This window comes from Hemibagrus wyckioides, linkage group LG25 (genome assembly GCF_019097595.1).
Source record: "Hemibagrus wyckioides isolate EC202008001 linkage group LG25, SWU_Hwy_1.0, whole genome shotgun sequence".
Classification (NCBI taxonomy): Eukaryota; Metazoa; Chordata; class Actinopteri; order Siluriformes; family Bagridae; genus Hemibagrus; species Hemibagrus wyckioides.
The window spans coordinates 9168739-9188868 of NC_080734.1; the positions used below are offsets into that span (position 1 = coordinate 9168739).

Here is a 20130-nt window from a genome sequence, read left to right on the forward strand (position 1 = left end):
TTTTAGAGAACAAAGATAAGAGGCAAAAATCAAAAGGAGCAACAGGAAGACTGCGAATGATCCTCTTAAATCCAAAACAAGATTGCAGCACTAAAGCTCTAAGCTATACAAGCTATACCAAAAATGGTGTTATTGAGTTGTGTGATTACAATACAGTGAATTTATCACTTTTGTTTGACAGTTCATTGTGTGTCAGTCTCTCGGTATGTGAAGCAAAGATCACCTGAGCTCTTTGTTGGTTTAAAAAAATAAAACCTCATATCTTCAGCTATGCCACGTTTGTGATGTCCTGTTTTGCTGTGTGTGTGTGTGTGTGTGTGTGTGTGTTCTGATGAGTCACTATGCTGCTTGGTGAAGTTGACTCTGTAATTAGGGATGTGGGTATGAACAGGTTCATCGGAAGCTTCCGTCTGTCTCTTACGTCTCTCGCACGAGTGTTACCACACCACGATTCTCTCTGCCATGAGCTGCATTACTGTTTTGAATCTTTGTTTATACAAATCCTGAATGCAAAACCGTTTTCATGCTTGTCTTATGTTCAAACATGGACAAGTGTGACGTATATGCATATACTGTATCTACATATCTTTCAATGCATCGCTAGTTGCCACATTCCTCACTGTAAGGCCATAGCTTTGTATTAAATTAATTATTTGCAGTGGATAAGTGTAGTGGATAGAATTGGTGATTATTGTTGTATCACTGTAGCTTTAGTCTAGTCTGAATCCGTCACATCAGTCATTTTAACAGACTGTACATGCATAGATTACGTCTGGAAAGATTAGGGCATATTTTACATTTCCATAAAATGCCCAGGAGTAATAACCCCAGGTGATGTATAGCCTGTCTGTATTGACGTGATGGCAACGATTTCATTATTAAGAGAGATTCTGCATTATAAAAACACACCAGGAAGCAATCTCCCAACAAAATTAAGCACAGTTTAATATGCAGAATAATAAAATCTAGACATTCAGCAGAAAAGGGCAGTTTCCAGAGGTTTTACATAAGGTAGTAAAGCTGTCATGTGACCTACTAATGATTAAGCACAAATGTATACATAGAATAATATATATATATATATATATATATATATATATATATATATATATATATATACACTATATTGCCAAAAGTATTCGCTCACCCATCCAAATAATCAGAATCAGGTGTTCCAATCACTTCCATGGCCACAGGTGTATAAAATCAAGCACCTAGGCATGCAGACTGTTTTTACAAACATTTCTGAAAGAATGGGTCGCTCTCAGGAGCTCAGTGAATTCCAGCGTGGAACTGTGATAGGATGCCACCTGTGCAACAAATCCAGTCGTGAAATATCCTCGCTCCTAAATATTCCACAGTCAACTGTCAGCTGTATTATAAGAACGTGGAAGTGTTTGGGAACGACAGCAACTCAGCCACGAAGTGGTAGGCCACGTAAACTGACAGAGCGGGGTCAGTGGATGCTGAGGCGCATAGTGCGAAGAGGTCGCCAACTTTCTGCAGAGTCAATCGCTACAGACCTCCAAACTTCATGTGGCCTTCAGATTAGCTCAAGAACAGTGCGCAGAGAGCTTCATGGAATGGGTTTCCATGGCCGAGCAGCTGCATCCAAGCCATACATCACCAAGTGCAATGCAAAGCGTCGGATGCAGTGGTGTAAAGCACGCCGCCACTGGACTCTAGAGCAGTGGAGACGCGTTCTCTGGAGTGACGAATCGCGCTTCTCCATCTGGCAATCTGATGGACGAGTCTGGGTTTGGCGGTTGCCAGGAGAACGGTACTTGTCTGACTGCATTGTGCCAAGTGTAAAGTTTGGTGGAGGGGGATTATGGTGTGGGGTTGTTTTTCAGGAGCTGGGCTTGGCCCCTTAGTTCCAGTGAAAGGAACTCTGAATGCTTCAGCATACCAAGACATTTTGGACAATTCCATGCTCCCAACTTTGTGGGAACAGTTTGGAGCTGGCCCCTTCCTCTTCCAACATGACTGTGCACCAGGGCACAAAGCAAGGTCCATAAAGACATGGATGACAGAGTCTGGTGTGGAGGAACTTGACTGGCCTGCACAGAGTCCTGACCTCAACCCGATAGAACACCTTTGGGATGAATTAGAGCGGAGACTGAGAGCCAGGCCTTCTCGTCCAACATCAGTGTGTGACCTCACAAATGCGCTTCTGGAAGAATGGTCAAAAATTCCCATAAACACACTCCTAAACCTTGTGGACAGCCTTCCCAGAAGAGTTGAAGCTGTTATAGCTGCAAAGGGTGGACCGACGTCATATTGAACCCTATGGATTAGGAATGGGATGTCACTTAAGTTCATATGTGAGTCGAGGCAGGTGAGCGAATACTTTTGGCAATATAGTGTATATATATAGTGCACTTGAAATATTTTAACGTTGCACACATTATCATTTCTGTGAGCTGTGATTTGGCCACGCCCCTTACAAAGTTTCATCAGTCGCTTATTTCAGTTAAAAACCCTCGAGTTGTCATGAGGTGCTTTGGCAGCGTAACTAGTGAAATATGTTTGCAAGAAGGTTTGAAGCATGAAACTGGAATTCTGTACAGACTGAAATTTCTGTACTCGTTATATGAGGGTCGTGTTCAACATTTATTATGAAACTGATGATGGTCGTTTGTTTGATGAAATTAGTTTCATTGGGCCATTTATCTAGTTACTTTTCAGAGTAGAAATGTCTCTGTAGACTTTTTTTCATGTACATTTTATAATATTTGTTAGCCTGGCAATACATTTAATATGTCATTTGATCTTTATTAGGTTTACTTAGTGGTTAGCACATTTTCCTCACACCTCTAGGGTTTGGGGCTCAAGACCCATCTCCACCATGTGTGTGTGGAGTTTGCATGTTCTCTCCATGCCTTAGGGTTTCCTCTGGGTATTCCGGTTTCCTCTCCAGTCCAAAAACATGAGTTGTAGGCTAGCTGACATCTCTAAGTTATCTGTAGTGTGTGAATGAATATGTGAGTGAGTGTGTGACTGTGCCCTGCAGTAAATTGGCATCCTGTCCAAAGTGTACCCTGCCTTGTGCCCTGAATCTCCTGAGACAGGCTCCAGGTTCCCTGTGAAGCATTAGGATAAGTGCTGTATAGGATGGATGGATGGATGGATGTTTAGGAGTTGGTCAGATTAATCCATGCCCTTTTCCTCAGCTGAGAATTGTGAGGCCAGGAGTATGTCATAAATAATCATCCTTCAACCTACATAGTTCTTCTTATTTTTAGTTATGGATGATAAGACAAAAAACCCAACAGGCCTTGCTGGGGGTTTCCTCTGGTTTCCTCCCCCAGTCCAAAGAAAGACATGTGCTGTATGCTGATTTCTAAGGTATCTCTAAACTGTCTGTAGTGAATGTCTGTGTGAATGGGTGTGTGAGTGTGGGATTGTGCTCTGTGAAGGGTTGGCAACACATCCACAGTGTCCCCTGCCTTGTGCCCTGAGTCCCCTGGGATAGACTCCAGGCTCCCTGTGACCCTGTGTAGGATAAGTGGTACAGAAAATGGATGGAGGGATGAAATTGCACAACCCACAACAAACAATTTACCAGTTATTACGTTTCTTATAGACTGACATGTCTATAGATTTACAATTAATATTGTGATAGTATTTCCATATTGTGATTAATATTTATATGAAAATGTTTCTGCTACAACTTGAAATATAGCAGCTAAAGCAATCATCAGACAAAAAAATGTAGTTCAACACTTCTTATCATTTCCTGTGGTGCAAAACTTTAAAGAAACATCTTTACCTCTTGGCAACAAAGCACCGACACTCCTTCCATAAATGTTAAATAGAGAGCTCCTTAAATCAACTTACTCACGTCAATGGTTTGTTTGCTTTTGTTTGTTAAATAACATGTTTAATTAAGTCATAACATATTAGATCGATCATATTGTTATAAATCTGTGATTTTATATTATGTGCACAGGTGCTGTTACAGGAAATGAATCAACACCTGAGCAAATCAGATCAGAGAATTCAGCACTGTGGTATAGTAACGAATTGCATTTAACACCTGGTTTGATCAAGACTGGTTCATTATGTCTTAAAACTCAACATTATTATATGTCCCAGTCAGGAGGAAGCTGTTTCGTTCAGCAGTATTTTTAGTGTTTGAGCTTTTCTATTCTGTTATTCTATTCTGAGCTCTTCTCATCTGTTCTATTCTGCAGGCACCATAAGGACAGCTGTTTCCTCAGGTTTCTTATTTTAGAGGAGTTTGAATATCGCATATGTTCTTGACGAAGGCAATCCCATAATTATTCTCAGCGGATGATAGTCGTGTAAAAAGTTTGAAGACCATCGCAGACATTAAATTGTGTGCGTTGAAGATGACGTCAATGCCGTTCGAAAGCGCAGTATGGTGTAGAACATGAATGATCTGGTAATATAATCGTGATGTAAAAGTTTTATATTGCCATGCTTACTTGTACTAGAGGAGTCCTTCAGGCTCACAGTGAAATGTGAAGCAACTAGAAATCATGTGCTCGTGATGTCCTGCAACCCATCGTTAAAGCCACACACTCATGCTTTCCAGATGACAAATTGACAAATTCCCTCCATGGTTGTGTGTGACTGAAATGCAGACGCGTTGAACAGCGTGGCTAACAGCTATCAGCGCTGACAGAAAGCAGTGCGACAGCCAGCAGATCAGCTTCAGCAGTGGGAATGTGTTCAGGCGTGCCGTCTCGCGCGTCTGCTGCAGCAAGCGAGCGGCTTTATTATGCACAGAAGATCGTGTTGTGTGTGTGTGTGTGTGTGTGAGCACACGTGTATGTGCACATCCCTGCTGTAGCACATTAAATCTGGTTCGCTGCTTCTGCTTTGTGCCTCTGCAAAAAAAAAAAGAAAAGAAATAATCCTCAGAGTGATAACTCATTTATGTCTTTCTGATTTTGTTACCATCGCTCTATGATTCTGTTATCATTGCACTGTGATTGCGTTTCCAAGGAACTGTGATTCTGACTCCAAGAAGCTGTGATTCTGTTTCCAAGGAGCTGTGGAGTTGTTACCGTGGCTATTTCTGACAATGTAGTGCTCGCACTGTGTTAGCGTTTACCTTTGCGTTCTGCTTCCATTCCATTTCCATTTCCTCAGCACCGTTTCTGTAGTGCTGGGACTCCACTACCGAGTTCTGCTATCGATTTCATCCCACAGTTCGCTTCAAGTGTATTTATATAGCGCTTTTAACACTGGGACATTGTCACAAAGCAGCTTTACAGAAATCTGCATATAAAAATGTATAAATTTATCCCTAATGAGCAAGCCAGAGGTGGTGTTGGCAAGGAACATCTCCCTGAGATGAAATCAGAAAAAAAAAAACTTGAGAGGAACCAGACTCAAAAGAAAATCCTCATTTGTGTGTGACACTGAATAGAGCAATTCTAAATAATTTTATAATCACATATCTGCTGTCATTCACATTGGCCTGTGATTGTGTACCTTTTTTTTATTGTGTAAAATTTCTTTTTTAATTGCTTGAAAATTTCTAGAAACGTGATTGATGTTTCATGAAGTGATTCTGATTCCATTATACCATAATAGCATTGTGATTCCATAGTGTCGTGGTTCTATTCCTGGTTGTGTGTGTGTATGTGTGTGTGTTAGACACTATAATAATTGTACACGTCAAATAAAGAAAAATCGCGGACACGAGCTTCAATAACAAGCTACTACATTTGTAGACGAAGTTGGCTGAGAGTTTACAGCACTTGAATTAGTTAAGTTGTGGTATCCCTAGGTGTCTTTCCACTCATTGTGTATAAGTGTGTGTGCAATGCATTTTTCCCCCTCAGGGCTTGTCAAAATAGGTGAGTGTACATGCGCACTGTGTGCTTGACTTATCCCTGCTTACGAGCTTACCCCCACATGTGTAGCACTTAATATCGTTTGTTATTATTTTCTTATTTCTCAGACTGTAACCGAGCGTTCGTAGAGGGTTCACCTAAGATATTATTTGCAGCAAGGGCTCATAGTGAGCATCGACGCTTCCTGATTTTTTTTGTAGGATTGAAGGATTTTCCAATTGAGGCAGCCTTTAAAATGGCTGACTCCCTGATCAGTGCCCTGACTACTGAACTAAGGAGCTGATTGAGACGCACTGACAGTTTTACCACATGAGCATCTAGCACATGCATTGGTTAAGAAAACGTCACATTACAGACATTATAGTAATTCCGGGGGGGGGAAACATATCCTTTTATAAGGACGTTTCCAGCAGATGGAGGTAAACAAAAGCCAGATCCATTGCATGCTGTTATACATCACATCCTGTGTAATTGGACTTTCATTGCAAATATAAATGCGTTCCTCCCACTAAAACATCTTTTGAAGGCTGTACGCCCGAATGATGCAAAGTCAGTAAAGGTATGCTAAGAGTATCCTGGGTGTTTTATGTGTTGAACGCTGCAGTGTGTGGTTGTGTTCTCTGTTATTCTGTCATTGGGTTTTTCCAGCCCTTCTGAGGGAGCATTTGGCTGCATGTAGGTGGCTACAGAAATCTGTGTGTACTCCTGTAGGAGTGTGAGAAATTGCGATCTCGCACATGGATCTACGTCGTCTAGACAGAAACACCCTCGGAGGGGAATTCCGACAATCACGTTTTGCATCCCATTAAAGAAAGGCTGGATTTAAAAATCGAATTTGCATAAATGTTACTGAAAAAAACATTTCACTGAATTCCAGCACAGATATGTTGGTGTGACGGTTTTCAGTTTAATGTCTTCCACACAACGCTCCGAAGACTTTTAATCAACACTTAAACAAAAAACTTTTTTTGATCAAGCGTTTGCTGAAAGTTTCCTTTTACCAAATTTTACAAATGACACGCTAAGAAATTTATGACTTTTCCCAAACTATAGAAGAAGCAAGCTTCCACAAATGACCTGTCTATATCGTATGTGTTTCAAGTGGCTGAAAAAACACTTCCCCTCTCATGCAATTTCTTCTGAAAGGTCAGCTGGACATTACAGGTGTGTGAGTCATTAGCTACAGGTGGATTTCCACCAGAAAGGTTTCTGAAGCCGTTGAGGACCTGAAGCGCTGCAGAAGTGCACTGCAGTGAAAGTTCCAAGCAGTGTTTCTGTGCTGCATTTCCAGCACACTGCAGCAAAGCCAAAAAACCTAGTGACATGTAACACAACAAGTGTAAACTATCCTGCTATCTCCTGCTACTGATGACCTCACACAACCAGTATCAGAAACCAGTATCCTCTCTCGAGGCAGACAGTAAATATTAACATTTAACTTGAAGCAATTGTGCATCACAAAGCATCATTATTTTTACTAGTGGACAGATATTTATGTTAAAATCATATATTATGTATATTATTTAAACTCATAGGCATATAATACGTGACGATGGTGTGTGTTCAGGTTGCCCTGTTCACCCAATAACCCAATAATTATATCTTAGTGGGGACCAAATGTCCCCATGAAGATATGGAATATACAACAGATTTGACATTATGGAGGTGAAAAGGTTTTCAATTTGGTTACTGAGCTTAAGGTTAGGGTTAGATTTAGGTGTAGGTATAACATGCCTTACTTTCATTAGCTGCATTACTATTTGTGTCAATAGAAGGTCGAAAGGATAGTAAAAATAAAAAAATAAAAAAGTGTGTGTGTGTGGGCTAGACTACTCTCAGTGTGTGATGGTGGTGAGTAATCCAGCTCGGTCTGTTCTGCTTCCTGAGTTTGTGCCATGTGTGTGATCATAAAAGCCACTCGGATCAGATCATACAGCCACAGCATGAAAACTTAATGCCCCCTACAGCTGTACATAGACTGCCTGCTTTAAATACGGCCCCTTCTGTGCCACTTCCTGTCCCCCTTTGCTTGCTCCTCCTGTCCTTGTTGCCTCTCTGCGACGAATGCCACGCCAGGGGGTTGATGCTTCGTACAAACAGTCACACCGAGGTGTGTGAGCTTCTTAAAATCGACACACATGCTGTCCTACATTGTACTTAAAAAGATCTTACTGGCAAACAAGCTAATATCAAGCTAACTCAAATAATCACCAAACAGACTTGTTACTGTTATTCATGCTGATGAAGTCAATTCACACACATTGAGCATTGATCTTATTAAGGAGGTGGAGTCTGAAGTTCGACAGGTGAAATTTTATTTAGAAGTGTTTAGATGATAATGAAATCCGATTTCATTTGTATTTTCTTTTATTAGGGAGAGGATTGAGGAATCGGATATGAACCAATTATATTACTGAGACAAGCAATGTCTTGGCATTTTCCACTTGAATACGTAAAAGACTTTGTGCATATGCTCCAGACCTTGCTTGAAGCTCAGACTTTGTATTAAAGTGTATTCAAACAATATTGCATGAGCAAGAGTGCAGTTATACTGAATATGCTGAATCCGTCCGTATCACAGCTGTGCTGATATTCCGTATAACCACATGATTGCTAGAGCGATATTGCTTTTATACACCAATTTTATAAACCAAAAATTAATATTGAGTGACATTTTGGAGACAGTATGGCCAAATGTTCTGTTTATTTTTACTCCGCTGCCAGAACTAGTTTTGTTTTGTTTTTTTCTGAAGAAGCTAGGCTCACTTTATTGCACACTGGCTAGCTGACTAGCAAGCTCATATTGGCGTGTATTTTCCTATTAAAGGTGCTTTTATTTTTTCATCTGGCGAACTTACGTCAGAATGTATCGAGGATATTGAGGCTGTTGAAAAACACTACTGTTGTAGAGGTTTGGAATTAGGGAGTGGAATTTTACATGGTGAGCACAGACAAGGTGCAAAATGTCCCAGTGTGCTTAGAGGAAATGTTGGCACTCTTGGAATGCCACTTTACCAATCAAACTGATGGACCGGAACTAACAGTTGAATAAATGAATTTGTGCCACAGCACTGTTGAATTCTCACACGGTGGACGGGTGTTGATTAATTTTCTATAATTGCAGATCTGACTATAATGTCAGCTGCATGACAAATCACAGATTTATATTAATACACTGAAAGAAAAGCAAATTCAGGGACAGAATTCCTACAAAAGTAAACAAAAACTACATAGGTAAAAAAAAAACAATTAAATAAAAAAAATACCTACATTTATTAACCTTATTTATTGCTCTAACATGGACATTGGATACTATATCAATATGCAAAACCTACATAAGGCCATAATCACTTCTATGTATGTGTGTTATCATTAGTTCATATAATGACACACTCTAAGACTAATTATAAATTTATACGTAAATAATACTTTTTTTTGTTGTTTGTTTGTTAACAAGACATTATTTTAACATCTCTGGAATGAGTCACAAGCGTCAGGGCTTGAAAATGTCCAAAACAGGAGAGTCTCCAGGACACATAAGTCTGATAACTTTCCAGTTTATCAGTAAAATGACAAGCTGCTTTTTTTTTTCTATTATTAATTTCTATTTTTAATAGAGGCTGGTGAGGGAATGACTTTATAGCAGCTACAATGTTATTGATGAGGGATGGATGTTCCGCATCATAAAACGTAAATGTTAACAAAAAAAATATGAAGTGTTCATCTCATGAATGAATTTAGAATGCTGTAATAGAAAAATATGTAATAGAAAAAAGTCTGCTCAAGCCTCATCACGCTGTTGTCGTTTATTTCAGGTCTCTTTTACTCCTTACATATGAACCCACGCTATGTTCTATAACACTGAAGGAACATTATCTTAACATTTGTCTCAGTTTGCCGTTTTTCCGCACGACTCTGCAGGAGCCTGTTGTCAGACCTGTTTTCTCATCCGCTGAGAAAATCATTTAATTTATTTATTTATTTATTTTTAAATCTACATTTTTATTTTCAGCAGACCTGCTTCTTTAAAGCTATGATGCATTGGGGAAAATGAGTGTGATTGCAGATCTGCCGAATAAGCCAATAAAATGCTGTGATCTGACGCTAACGCAGTAACTCTCAGTCCCAGACCTGCACTAACACGCACACTGTTCGGCTCCAACACACCTGATTCAGCTGGTCAGGTCATTATCAACCCCTTCATGAGCTGAGTCAGGTATGTTAGAGGAGCCTTTAGAGAGATGTGCAGTGCAGGGGAAACTCCAGCACACAGCAAACACTGGACTAATCCTTAACATGTTCACTAAATAGACTGAATTTTTAAAAAGATTAAACAGTATTATAGACTCAGGGTTGTGTATCGCCGCTCCAGTATGAACATAGTGCGCTATAAATAGCAACGGGATTCCACCTCTCCCTGCAGCCTTTACTACTGCTGCAGGATCCTTTATCTCTTCTCTTCTCTTCTCTTCTCTTCTCTTCTCTTCTCTTCTCTTCTCTTCTCTTCTCTTCTCTTCTCTTCTCTTCTCTTCTCTTCTCTTCTCTTCTCTTCTCTTCTCTTCTCTTCTCTGCTCTTCTCAACATCACTCTTGTTCTTGTTCTTGTCCACACCTCCCTCCTTTTTCATTTTCCCTCCGATTTTCTTTGCATGTCCCCCAGTTCCATTCCTCTTTTACTGTCCATTCCTCTTCCCCGTCTTTCCTTTAACCAGCTTCTCCTTTAATATTTTCCTCTATTTTTTGTTCTCATTTCTACTCTGCTCCCCTCTCCACACTTTTTTTTTTTATTATTATAAGAGAAACAGAATCAGAGGCAGGAAAAGAAAGAAGGAGCACAATGAGATTGCAAATGACAAAAAAATAAAGAGCAAGAGGAGATGGTGGTGGGAAAAAGACGCAGAAAGTAATGCAGGAAAAGGGAAATGCTGTTACAGAGGACTGATAGAACTGAGAAGTAAAAGGAGATGTGTGTGTGTGTGTGTGTGTGTGAGAGAGAGAGAGAGAGAGAGTTGGGAAGCTGCAGTGTTGTGGTCATAACAGGAGTGAAGCTGAGTCGTAATTGCTGATGCCATCCAGAGGATTGAATGTAATGAAGGCTGCTGCTTACGGCCAGCTTCATTAGAGAGAGAGAGAGAGAAAGAGAGAGAGACAGAGAGAGAGAGAGAAAGAGAGAGGAAGAGAGTAAAAGAGAGAGAGAGAGTGAGAAGGGGAATAGGAATATGATTGTGGATTGTGTCCAGGGAAATAAGCAGTTTAGAGAGAGAGAGAGAGAGAGAGAAGGAAGGAAGGAGGGACGAAGGTAGAAGAAGGCTTCATGTAGAGTGTAATAATGTTACTGCAGAGTCAGGGATCCCCAGGCCGTGTGTTTCCTCATAAACACATTTCCACAGCAGCCGATCTGTGAGATGGGAGTTTCCAGATTCAGCTCACTTCTTTTCCATTTCTTTTTTCCTGGCTCTAATATTTCACTTCAGTCTAATCTACTGTACATACATTCAATTTAGAGTGTTGCCATTATATCACGTACACATACCTTATGGATGCACATTGTAGAAATAAAATTACTCACTGTAGTCCAGTTGCTTTTATCCTGTCCGTTGATGGAAAGCGACCAAAGAACAATTACCAGATGTTATTTACCAGGGAGTGTAATACTATAATCATTTCACTTTGGCATGTGCTTGTACTGGGTGTGAGTATCAGAAGTTCCATATCACAGCACAGGTATTTTCCGGCTATAACATGAACAATAGGTTAATATTAATGTGCATGCTCTAATACATTACTGTTTCTATAGTAACAGCTCATAAACAGAGATTTGTACAGTGCAGGCTTCACATAGTATAAGACTAATAATAAACAGATTTAAAAACAGGTTGTTGATTAATAAATAATTTTTGTAACTGTTAATGTGTTTTTTTTCTTTTTATTTAACATTTACGGAAGTCTCGGTTGTGCGCACTCTCAGTCTCGGTTATGCTTTCTATTTTCTCGGTTAATTGACAGGCAGTGATTTTTGTCTGTTTTTTGAAGGAGAGTGAGGAAGAGTATAAAAAAGTTGATCTGAAGAATGACTGATTATTGCTGCTATAACATAGAATAGGTGGGAACAAGATATAATATGTCTCTACAGAATGAAATCTAACTATAAATCATTAAAATGTCTAGTGTTCCACCTGGTAATAAATTAAATATTGTAAACACTGGCAGATCGCTGTGGTATAAGCAGAATAACGCACTCCACACTATACTCACACCATCTCACACAGTATGCATTATTTTCATGGAACTACTCAGTCTGTGTTATTCCTTACATTCCTGTATACTTCTATCATTAGTTACAATGTGATCAGAATAATGATCGTAGCTGGACAGAGTGATGGCCAGCTTCATGTCTGCTAGCACACCTGTGAAGACATGGAAGAAAAAGTTTAGTTACATAATTGTAAAGCTTCAAGCAGATTTCGTATGTAAATGCATTAATTCATCTGTAAATGTCATTTTATCTTTGGTTCTTCAGTAGGATCACTTGCTGTTGCTGTTTCTGGGATCCACTGTAAACCTGACTAGGACTGAATGAATGAATGAATGAATGAATGAATGGGTTAAAGGCAAGGTCAAACCTAGAGCTATAGGTTGAATGGATTATATGCAAGTTCAAAACTGATGGATGGATGGATGGATTATGTCAGGTCACATTTATGGATGCATGGATTATTTGCAAGTACAAATTTTGAACAGATGGATGGATGGATGGATGGATGAATGGATTATATATTATGTCAAATTTAAAATTGATGCATGTATGGATTATTTGCAAGTCCAAATTTTGAATGGATGGATAGATGATTTGCAATGTCATTGGTTAAAACTGATGGATGGATGGATGGATGGATGGATGATATATGGCTGCATGGATGGATGGATGAATGGATGGATGAATGGTTGCAATGGTGGATGGCTGAATAAATGGATTATATGCAGTAAGTTAAAAGTGATAAATAAATTTACATTCATTCCATGCAAGATCTGGAATGGATGGATGAATAGACGTATAGATGGATGGATTATATGCAAGGATGACTCTAGAACTGGTGGATGATTGGATTAAATGCAAGGTTGAATTTAGGACCATTATGGGTTCTTTGGCTGTCCCTCAATGCAGCCATTCAACAGAGTGGTTCAAATTATAACCCTTTTGGAATGCTAAAAACATTTCATTATACTAAGAGCCCCTTAAAAAACTTTTTTCTAAGAGTGTATATGATGTATAGATGGATAGTTGCATGAATGGTGACAAGGATAGAAGTATCTCTCCGGTGGCTGTATTATATTATTGTCAATATTATCACCACTACTGGCTTTATAAATTGTGGTTTAACAGTTTGTGCTGATTTTATGCTGATTTTGTGATTTTAAAATCACCATGAGGAGGAAATAAACATGCTCTATCATGTTTCTGCATTACATTTCAAAGGGGAGGTGTTATCCGAGCACACACTTTAATTCAATAACCCCAGTAGTGTGTTTCATGGTGGATTAGGCTTACGCGTGAAATCTTCTTCACTACCTGCAGTGTTAAAGGGAGAGTGTGTGGTGTGTTCATGCTGAGGTCACACAGAGCAGGCAGGAGGAAGAGCTGAGCCGGCAGATTTGTGATGCCCCCTCACCTCTGGCAAAGAAGCAGCCAAGTGTGTCCAATACTGGAAAGCAATAGACACAACACGATATTACATGTAGACAAGTGTAGCTTGTTTAATGTCTAATGTCAATATAATTTTTTTTTTTTTTTACCAGAGCCCAAAAAATGGAATTTCTTCACAGTGGTGATTAATGGCTTATTTGAAAATAAAGCTACAGGAATTTGTAGTTTTTTATAGTTTTTACCTAACCTACTAGTGGCAATATTTTTAAAGAAAAGTAAATGGCGATAACAAATCCATTTCTGCTCTGATATGCCTCGAATTTGAAGGTGTTACCTTCAGCTACTAAAATTCCGTGTAAGATTATCTAACTGGAGGTAAAAATATTTCACACTGAAAGCGAACAGTGTCCGGACTAATTTTATATCAGACTTGCAGCGATAAAATAATTCATTTGTTTGTACTGATCGCAAATGTCAAATAAGTCGATTTCCTTTTTGCCGGCAGAATAGCACGCCATTGTACTGGTAAAAAAGGGTAAAAAAAAAAAAATGACATTTAACATTTATTGTGGGCTCTAGTTTCATGGTAGTCTTTAATGAAAAAAAAAAAAGCAAAAGAAGCAAACTAGTTATCCAAACTTATCTGATCAGCCAATGAACTGAGGAAGTATCGTATTAAATCTTATTTTAGCAGGCTGACAAACAGGACAACTAAGAGGACTAGCAGGACGCGTGTTGCGTGTTTCGCTATATACAGGCCATTTTGGGTTTTAAAAACAGAAGTAGCGACTGTTCATATACATTAATGGCAGCTTTTTTGAAGGGATTTGTAATTGTGCAAAGTAATCAATAACCCATTAGCACTCACTGTAGCGAAGCAAACATAATTATCCTTTTACATTTTTGCTAAACATGTAACGGTGCTCAACCTGACACAGGGCTGTGTGTTCACTTTGTTATAGTGAGTACCCATGAAGCCATTACAGTCGGAGAAGGGCGAATCTCTCAGACCAATCCACTATATCAGCATTTTGAGAATGCAGTGCCCTTACATGACAACAGCAATAGGAAATACACACTGTGATAAGCCTCGCTGTGCTTCTGTTCTCTCCCAGCCTCAATATTGTTTGTGCAAGCAAAGTCACAGCACTGGAGTCTCCGGAGTGGAACATGTTGTAAATTCAAATCAGCCATTTTCTTCCAGTGTATACAATAACCAGAGTGAAATTTCACCAAATATTCTGCACAGTATTTCTCTCAGTTCAGTCATAGCTAATCTGCTGGCTGAGAGTTCTTGTCACAGAGCCGCCACTGAAATAAGAGTGTAATTTACTGAGGCTAAATAATCCTAAAATGTTGACTCTTTGTGTCGAGCTTGGACATTTAATGGGTAAGTGTCCATGTAAGAGTTTTAAGCATTAATGAGATGATTGTTAAGCATTAATTAAATGATCGTTTGCTAAGTTAGCTAGTGTTCCCTTATTTATTTATTTTTTTTTATTTATTTATTTTTTTAAAGCTATTTTAGCTTCAGTATGGTGATTGTTTTTAAAAAGTGGGCACAGTTTTAGTTAGAGCAAATAAAAAAAAAAGAAACCAAGGTAGAAGGAAATGGAACACCCAATTCACCCAGTGTTTTTTGTTGTTGTTGTTGTTGTTTTATTTTTTTTGTGGTCATTTCTGAGGGTACATTAAGGTCCCAAAACTCAAACACTGCAATCAGCTGATCCTTATTGTCACATAGTGTTGCTATAAAAAACCTAAAGAGAAAGTCCAGTTCAATGGGACAGAACGATGCTGTACAGTGAACAGGACATGCAGGGTAAACGGACAGCAGAGGAGCTCGGAGAGTGTCTTATGGAGCGTGTCGCCCCTCGCATTTGTGTAATACGCACATTATTCATCGGTCCAATCAGCCAGCTGCCATTCGCCATGGCTCCTGTTACATCGGTGAATTATTCAGGGAATTATTTAAGTGCCTGTAATCACAGAGGAGCCTGATGGGTAATACACACAGAGAAAGCTTCCAGAGCTCACCTCCATATATCTACTGAGAATGAGGAGAAGAAATGATGAAGAAAAAAGGAAGAGGGGAATGAGGCGTGAAACAGAAAAGGACAATGAGGAGAAAGTGAATTTGAAAGAAAGCTTGCAATGGAGATGCCTGTATTCTTTTTAATGTGGTTTATTAGTTTATTTTACAAGGCCACATTAATCAAGGTTTTAGCTAGGTCAGAACATCAGCGTAAATGTGCCAGCGTCAGCTACAAGCTAATTATCAAATTAAAAAGTCGGGCCACATTTTTCTCACGAGCATATAAAGACGGTTTGGCCGAAAACGAACCTTGCCGATTTGCTCCCTCTGGATATGAACATGTTTGCTTCATGAAGTTCACCTTTCTGGTTTTGTTCAGCATCTTTTTCACACTAAGTTGCCTTATTGCCTTATATGGTGTCTTACTTATAAACACTATTGAAGTTATTTAGTAGCTGTAATGTGTAAGTAACCCACTACTTTTTCCTGCTTTATGAGAGGAAATAAGTACAAACACATTTCCTTTTATTTTTATTTGATACACTTACAGTGCATATATCCACATCATTTACATTTACAGCAGACACCCTTATCCAGATTTTATCTCATTTAATACAACTGAGCAATTGAGGGTTAAGGGCCTGGCTCAGGGGCCCAGAAGTGGCAGCTCAACGTTCCAATCAGTAGTAAACACTATGCTACCACATCAGATTTATACACATAATGTCTTTATAGTTTGTCCTTATAAATATAAACAAAAGGGATATATTCATAATCATAAACAAAGATTTGTTCACTCAATGAAATTTAGAATGGAGAAAAGGCAATATATTCAAAATATATGTATAAAGCAAAATAAAGTTGTAGATATAAATGCATTGTCTTGTATCATTATAAAAATACATTGCCTTTGGTTGGGAAGATGTCAAGCAAAAACATAGCAATCATGATGAAAGTGAAGGAGCTTCCAGAGATCCTCCAGGACAACATTATTAAACAACACTCGAATGCAAAAAGCTACAGAGCCATTGCAAAAACCTCAGATGTTCCTGTCAGCACCGAATTAATATTATACATGTGGATAGTTCATGGAACCAGAACTAATCGACCCAGGGCATGAATGGCATGCAAGATTTCACAACACGCTCTCGGAATAAGGATAAGGATGGCAACAGAGAAGCTGCTAGTCATTCAAAAGGAGTTGGATGAGTAGGATGACCTAAAATCAGCAGGAACACTAGTTATACAGTGAACAATAAGCAATGGACTGAACCACAATCATGTACAGTATATTCCTACCTGCCATGCAGTAGTCAGATAATTGAAAACCGACAATAATTCAGCATCACATGGTTGGAGAAAGAAGTGTTGGGTGTATGATTACAAGAACACCATACCCACAGTGAAGTACAGAGGTGGGAGCATCACGATGAGCATCATGGGGTGTCTTCTCTAAAGAAGAAGCCTTTATTTTTGTCACATATACATTACAGCACAGTCTTCACATATCACAGCTTTGGAAATTGGGGTCAGAGCAGAGGGTTAGCACCCCTGGAGCAGAGAGGGTTAAAGGCCTTGCTCAGGGGCACAACAGTGGCAGCTTGGCAGTGCTGGGGCTTGAACTCTGACCTTCTAATCATCAGATGAACTCTGACCTTCTAATCAGCACCCAGAGCTACCACTACCACTGCCTACTACCAAGTCCTCTGCCATCAGTACTGGAGCGTTATTTGCCATCGAAAGAATGGAGTGATGTAGAAGGACACACTCATTTCAGCAGCCAAGAAACAGAAACTGTAGAGAAGTCACTACCAACAACCCCAAACATACAGCTATAATAGTTTAGGAAGATCTGCCATGGCTTAGCCAGTCTCCTGACTTGAATCCTACTAAATATTTATGGATTTTGAAATTGCAAGTCCATCAGATGGACCTTCATAAGATTGGGGAATTGCGGATGATTTGCCAAAAAGAGTGGGCCAAAGCTCGAGCACAATATTGCAAAAAAAAACCTAATTAAATCTTAGTGTAGATCTCTCAGTATCATAATTATCAAAACCAGCTTTGCAGCAAAGTACTCATTTCTTAATTTGTTCTCTATCACTTTCTTTTCAATTTATTTTTCATGCTTATGAATGCATATTTATATATTTATGCATATTTGTTCATACTTCAAAAGACAAAATATGTTTTCAATTTAAAGTGGATATATTTATTAAATGACAAAAAAAAATAAAAAATATTTCCTTCACTTAAAAATATGTATCATCTAGACAGTATGGTTCATTTTAGCGGGGTTTTAGCTAATCACCTAAACAAAAGTATCACCTTTCACGTAAAAATGTTTAGCGCAAAGATTTCAGTATTTGAAAATATCTAAGAGAAAATCTATTAATAAATTTCATGCATTTGGCCCATACTGGGTTGGCCAAGTAAAAAAAAAAAGTGCACTACACATGGATGTGTCATTTCATTCCGTTTTAATGGCCTCCTGTAGGTGACACTTTTTTAAGGTGTATTAACATGAAGTGAGTCCTAAATTTAAGTCCTCTGCACTTTTGGCAAAAAAAAAAAATTAGCCTATTTTTTTCCCTCCAAATGATATATACCTGACATGTACTATATGGCCAACAGTTTGTGGATATCTGTCCATCAAACCCACATGTGCTTTTTTTGAACATCCCATTACAGACATAGTGCACCAGGGGTGTAGCCAGTGTTCCAGTTCATTCCAAAGCTGTTCAGTAGGGTTGAGGTCAAGGCTCTGTGCAGGAAGCTCAAGTTCTTCCGCTCCAACCCCATGTGCACAGGGGTACTGTCATGCTGGAACAGGTTTAGGCCTCTTAGTGCCAGTGAAGAAAAATTAAAACGCTAAGCATACAAAGAAAACAGTTGATGACTGTTTGTGAACCATTGTTAGAGCTGTGAAGAAAAAACAACAGCAGCAGCAACCAGTGACATCACTAACAACCTTCACATGGCAGGAGAGAAGGAATAACAAACCACCATGTGAAGAAGACATAGAGAGCAGAAATACGGAGGCCATACCATAAGATGTAAACCACACATCAGCAGTAAAGCCGAAGAGAATGTGCAAAGAAATAAAGAGATAAACCACAAATAGCAACCTCTACCAAAGTGATGGAAAGACCAAAGTGTGGAGAAGGAAAGGATCTGTTCCTGATCCAAAACATTTATCTGTGAAACATTGTGGAGGTCATGTCATGGCTTGGGCTCACATGGCTGCTTCAGGAACAGGCTCACTAATCTTTATTAATGATGTATCACATGATGCAAGCAGCAGAAGGAATTCAGAAGCTTACAGGAAAATTCTGTCTGTTAATTTACAGACACGTGCTTCCAACCTGATTGGGAGGAACTTCATCATGCAGTACGATTATGACCTAAAACACACTGGCAACACAACAAACGACTTCATCAGTGGAAAAAAAAAGTGGAAGACTTGCCCAAGTCAATCACCAGACCTTAATTCAACTGAGTAGCATTTCACCTCATGATGAGGAGACTCCCCAGCTCCCAAAAACAAACAATGACTGAAAGATGTTGAGGAATGTGGTAGCTTAGTGGTGCAGGTGCTGCCCTACTGATTAGAATGTTGTGAGTTCAAATCCCAGTTCTGACACTGCTGGACCAGTGAGCAAGGCCTCTAAATTGTATACAATGAGATAAGTTGGATAAGGCCGTCTGCCAAATGCCTGAAATGTAAATGTAAAGTTGCTGTAAAAGCATCACGAATGAAAGAGTTTGGATTTTTGGTTTGATGAACATTGCAATGCTGGGATATGCAGCCAAATGTTATTTACTTTCATGTGCAACCTATAAAGTTGGTGGTCTGCCGCTAAAGGTGCCATATTACATCCAGATGTAAATATCAGGAAATGAAAGCTCTGTCATTTCATATTCATCTTTTGATCTCAAACCCAAATGTCTTCAGTGTATAGCAAAAACAATAGAACTGGCTGTTCCAATCCGTTCAGAGGGGACTGTATCTATGAGCTTTCTGTGAGGAAAATGTCATAGCGATGGATGTGTTAAAGAGAAATTAAAACAGACAGGGGTAAAGAAAAGGAGTGGGCTGGAAGGAGAGCTCTTCCTGTCTAATCCTCAGCTCAGAGTGGTGGGTGGAACATAGTTGCAGTGGCTTCATTAGTGTTCCTCCAGTATTCATGGAGGTGTTAATAAAACATCAATACAACAGCAGGCGCTGAGTGGAGCTGCTCAGAACTTCAGCAGACACTAAGGAGGCCAGGTAAATGAGTGGAGTGGAAGAACGCTGTAGAAAAAAAAAAGGAAAGGGCCAAGACAAGACTGATCTGATGACCATAAGGGAATTTAATTATATGAACATGTCTGTAAATATTTTACAGCTTTCTGATATAACTCATGTCCATAGTCATCCATAGCCAGGTGTAGTGTTTATGAGCTTTGAACCTTTGTTCAAATATTTCATAGTGGAATTAGCAGAACATCTAGATTATTATTTATATCTCTAGACAAAATGGAGGCAGCTAGGAGATAAAAGGCCACATATGCTATGATCTGATTGGCTGAGGAGGGGAAAGCATGAGCTGTGATGTCCAACATGGACTGTAGACTATC

General features: G+C 39.2%; 1 protein-coding gene across 10 annotated transcripts in view; it reads left to right on the forward strand.

Moving 5' to 3' along the window:
• Window positions 1-20130, forward strand: part of gphnb (gephyrin b) — a 114333-nt gene that overhangs the window by 16175 nt on the left and 78028 nt on the right. The window contains exon 1 of one of the 10 annotated variants that reach the window (XM_058379065.1): window positions 3953-4013. The exons of the other annotated variants lie outside the window; for them this stretch is intronic. Coding sequence (XP_058235048.1) covers window positions 3968-4013 — 46 coding nt within the window. The 5' untranslated portion in view covers window positions 3953-3967. Of the gene's footprint in view, window positions 1-3952; window positions 4014-20130 lie in introns of those variants that run through there. 10 annotated transcript variants of the gene reach the window in all.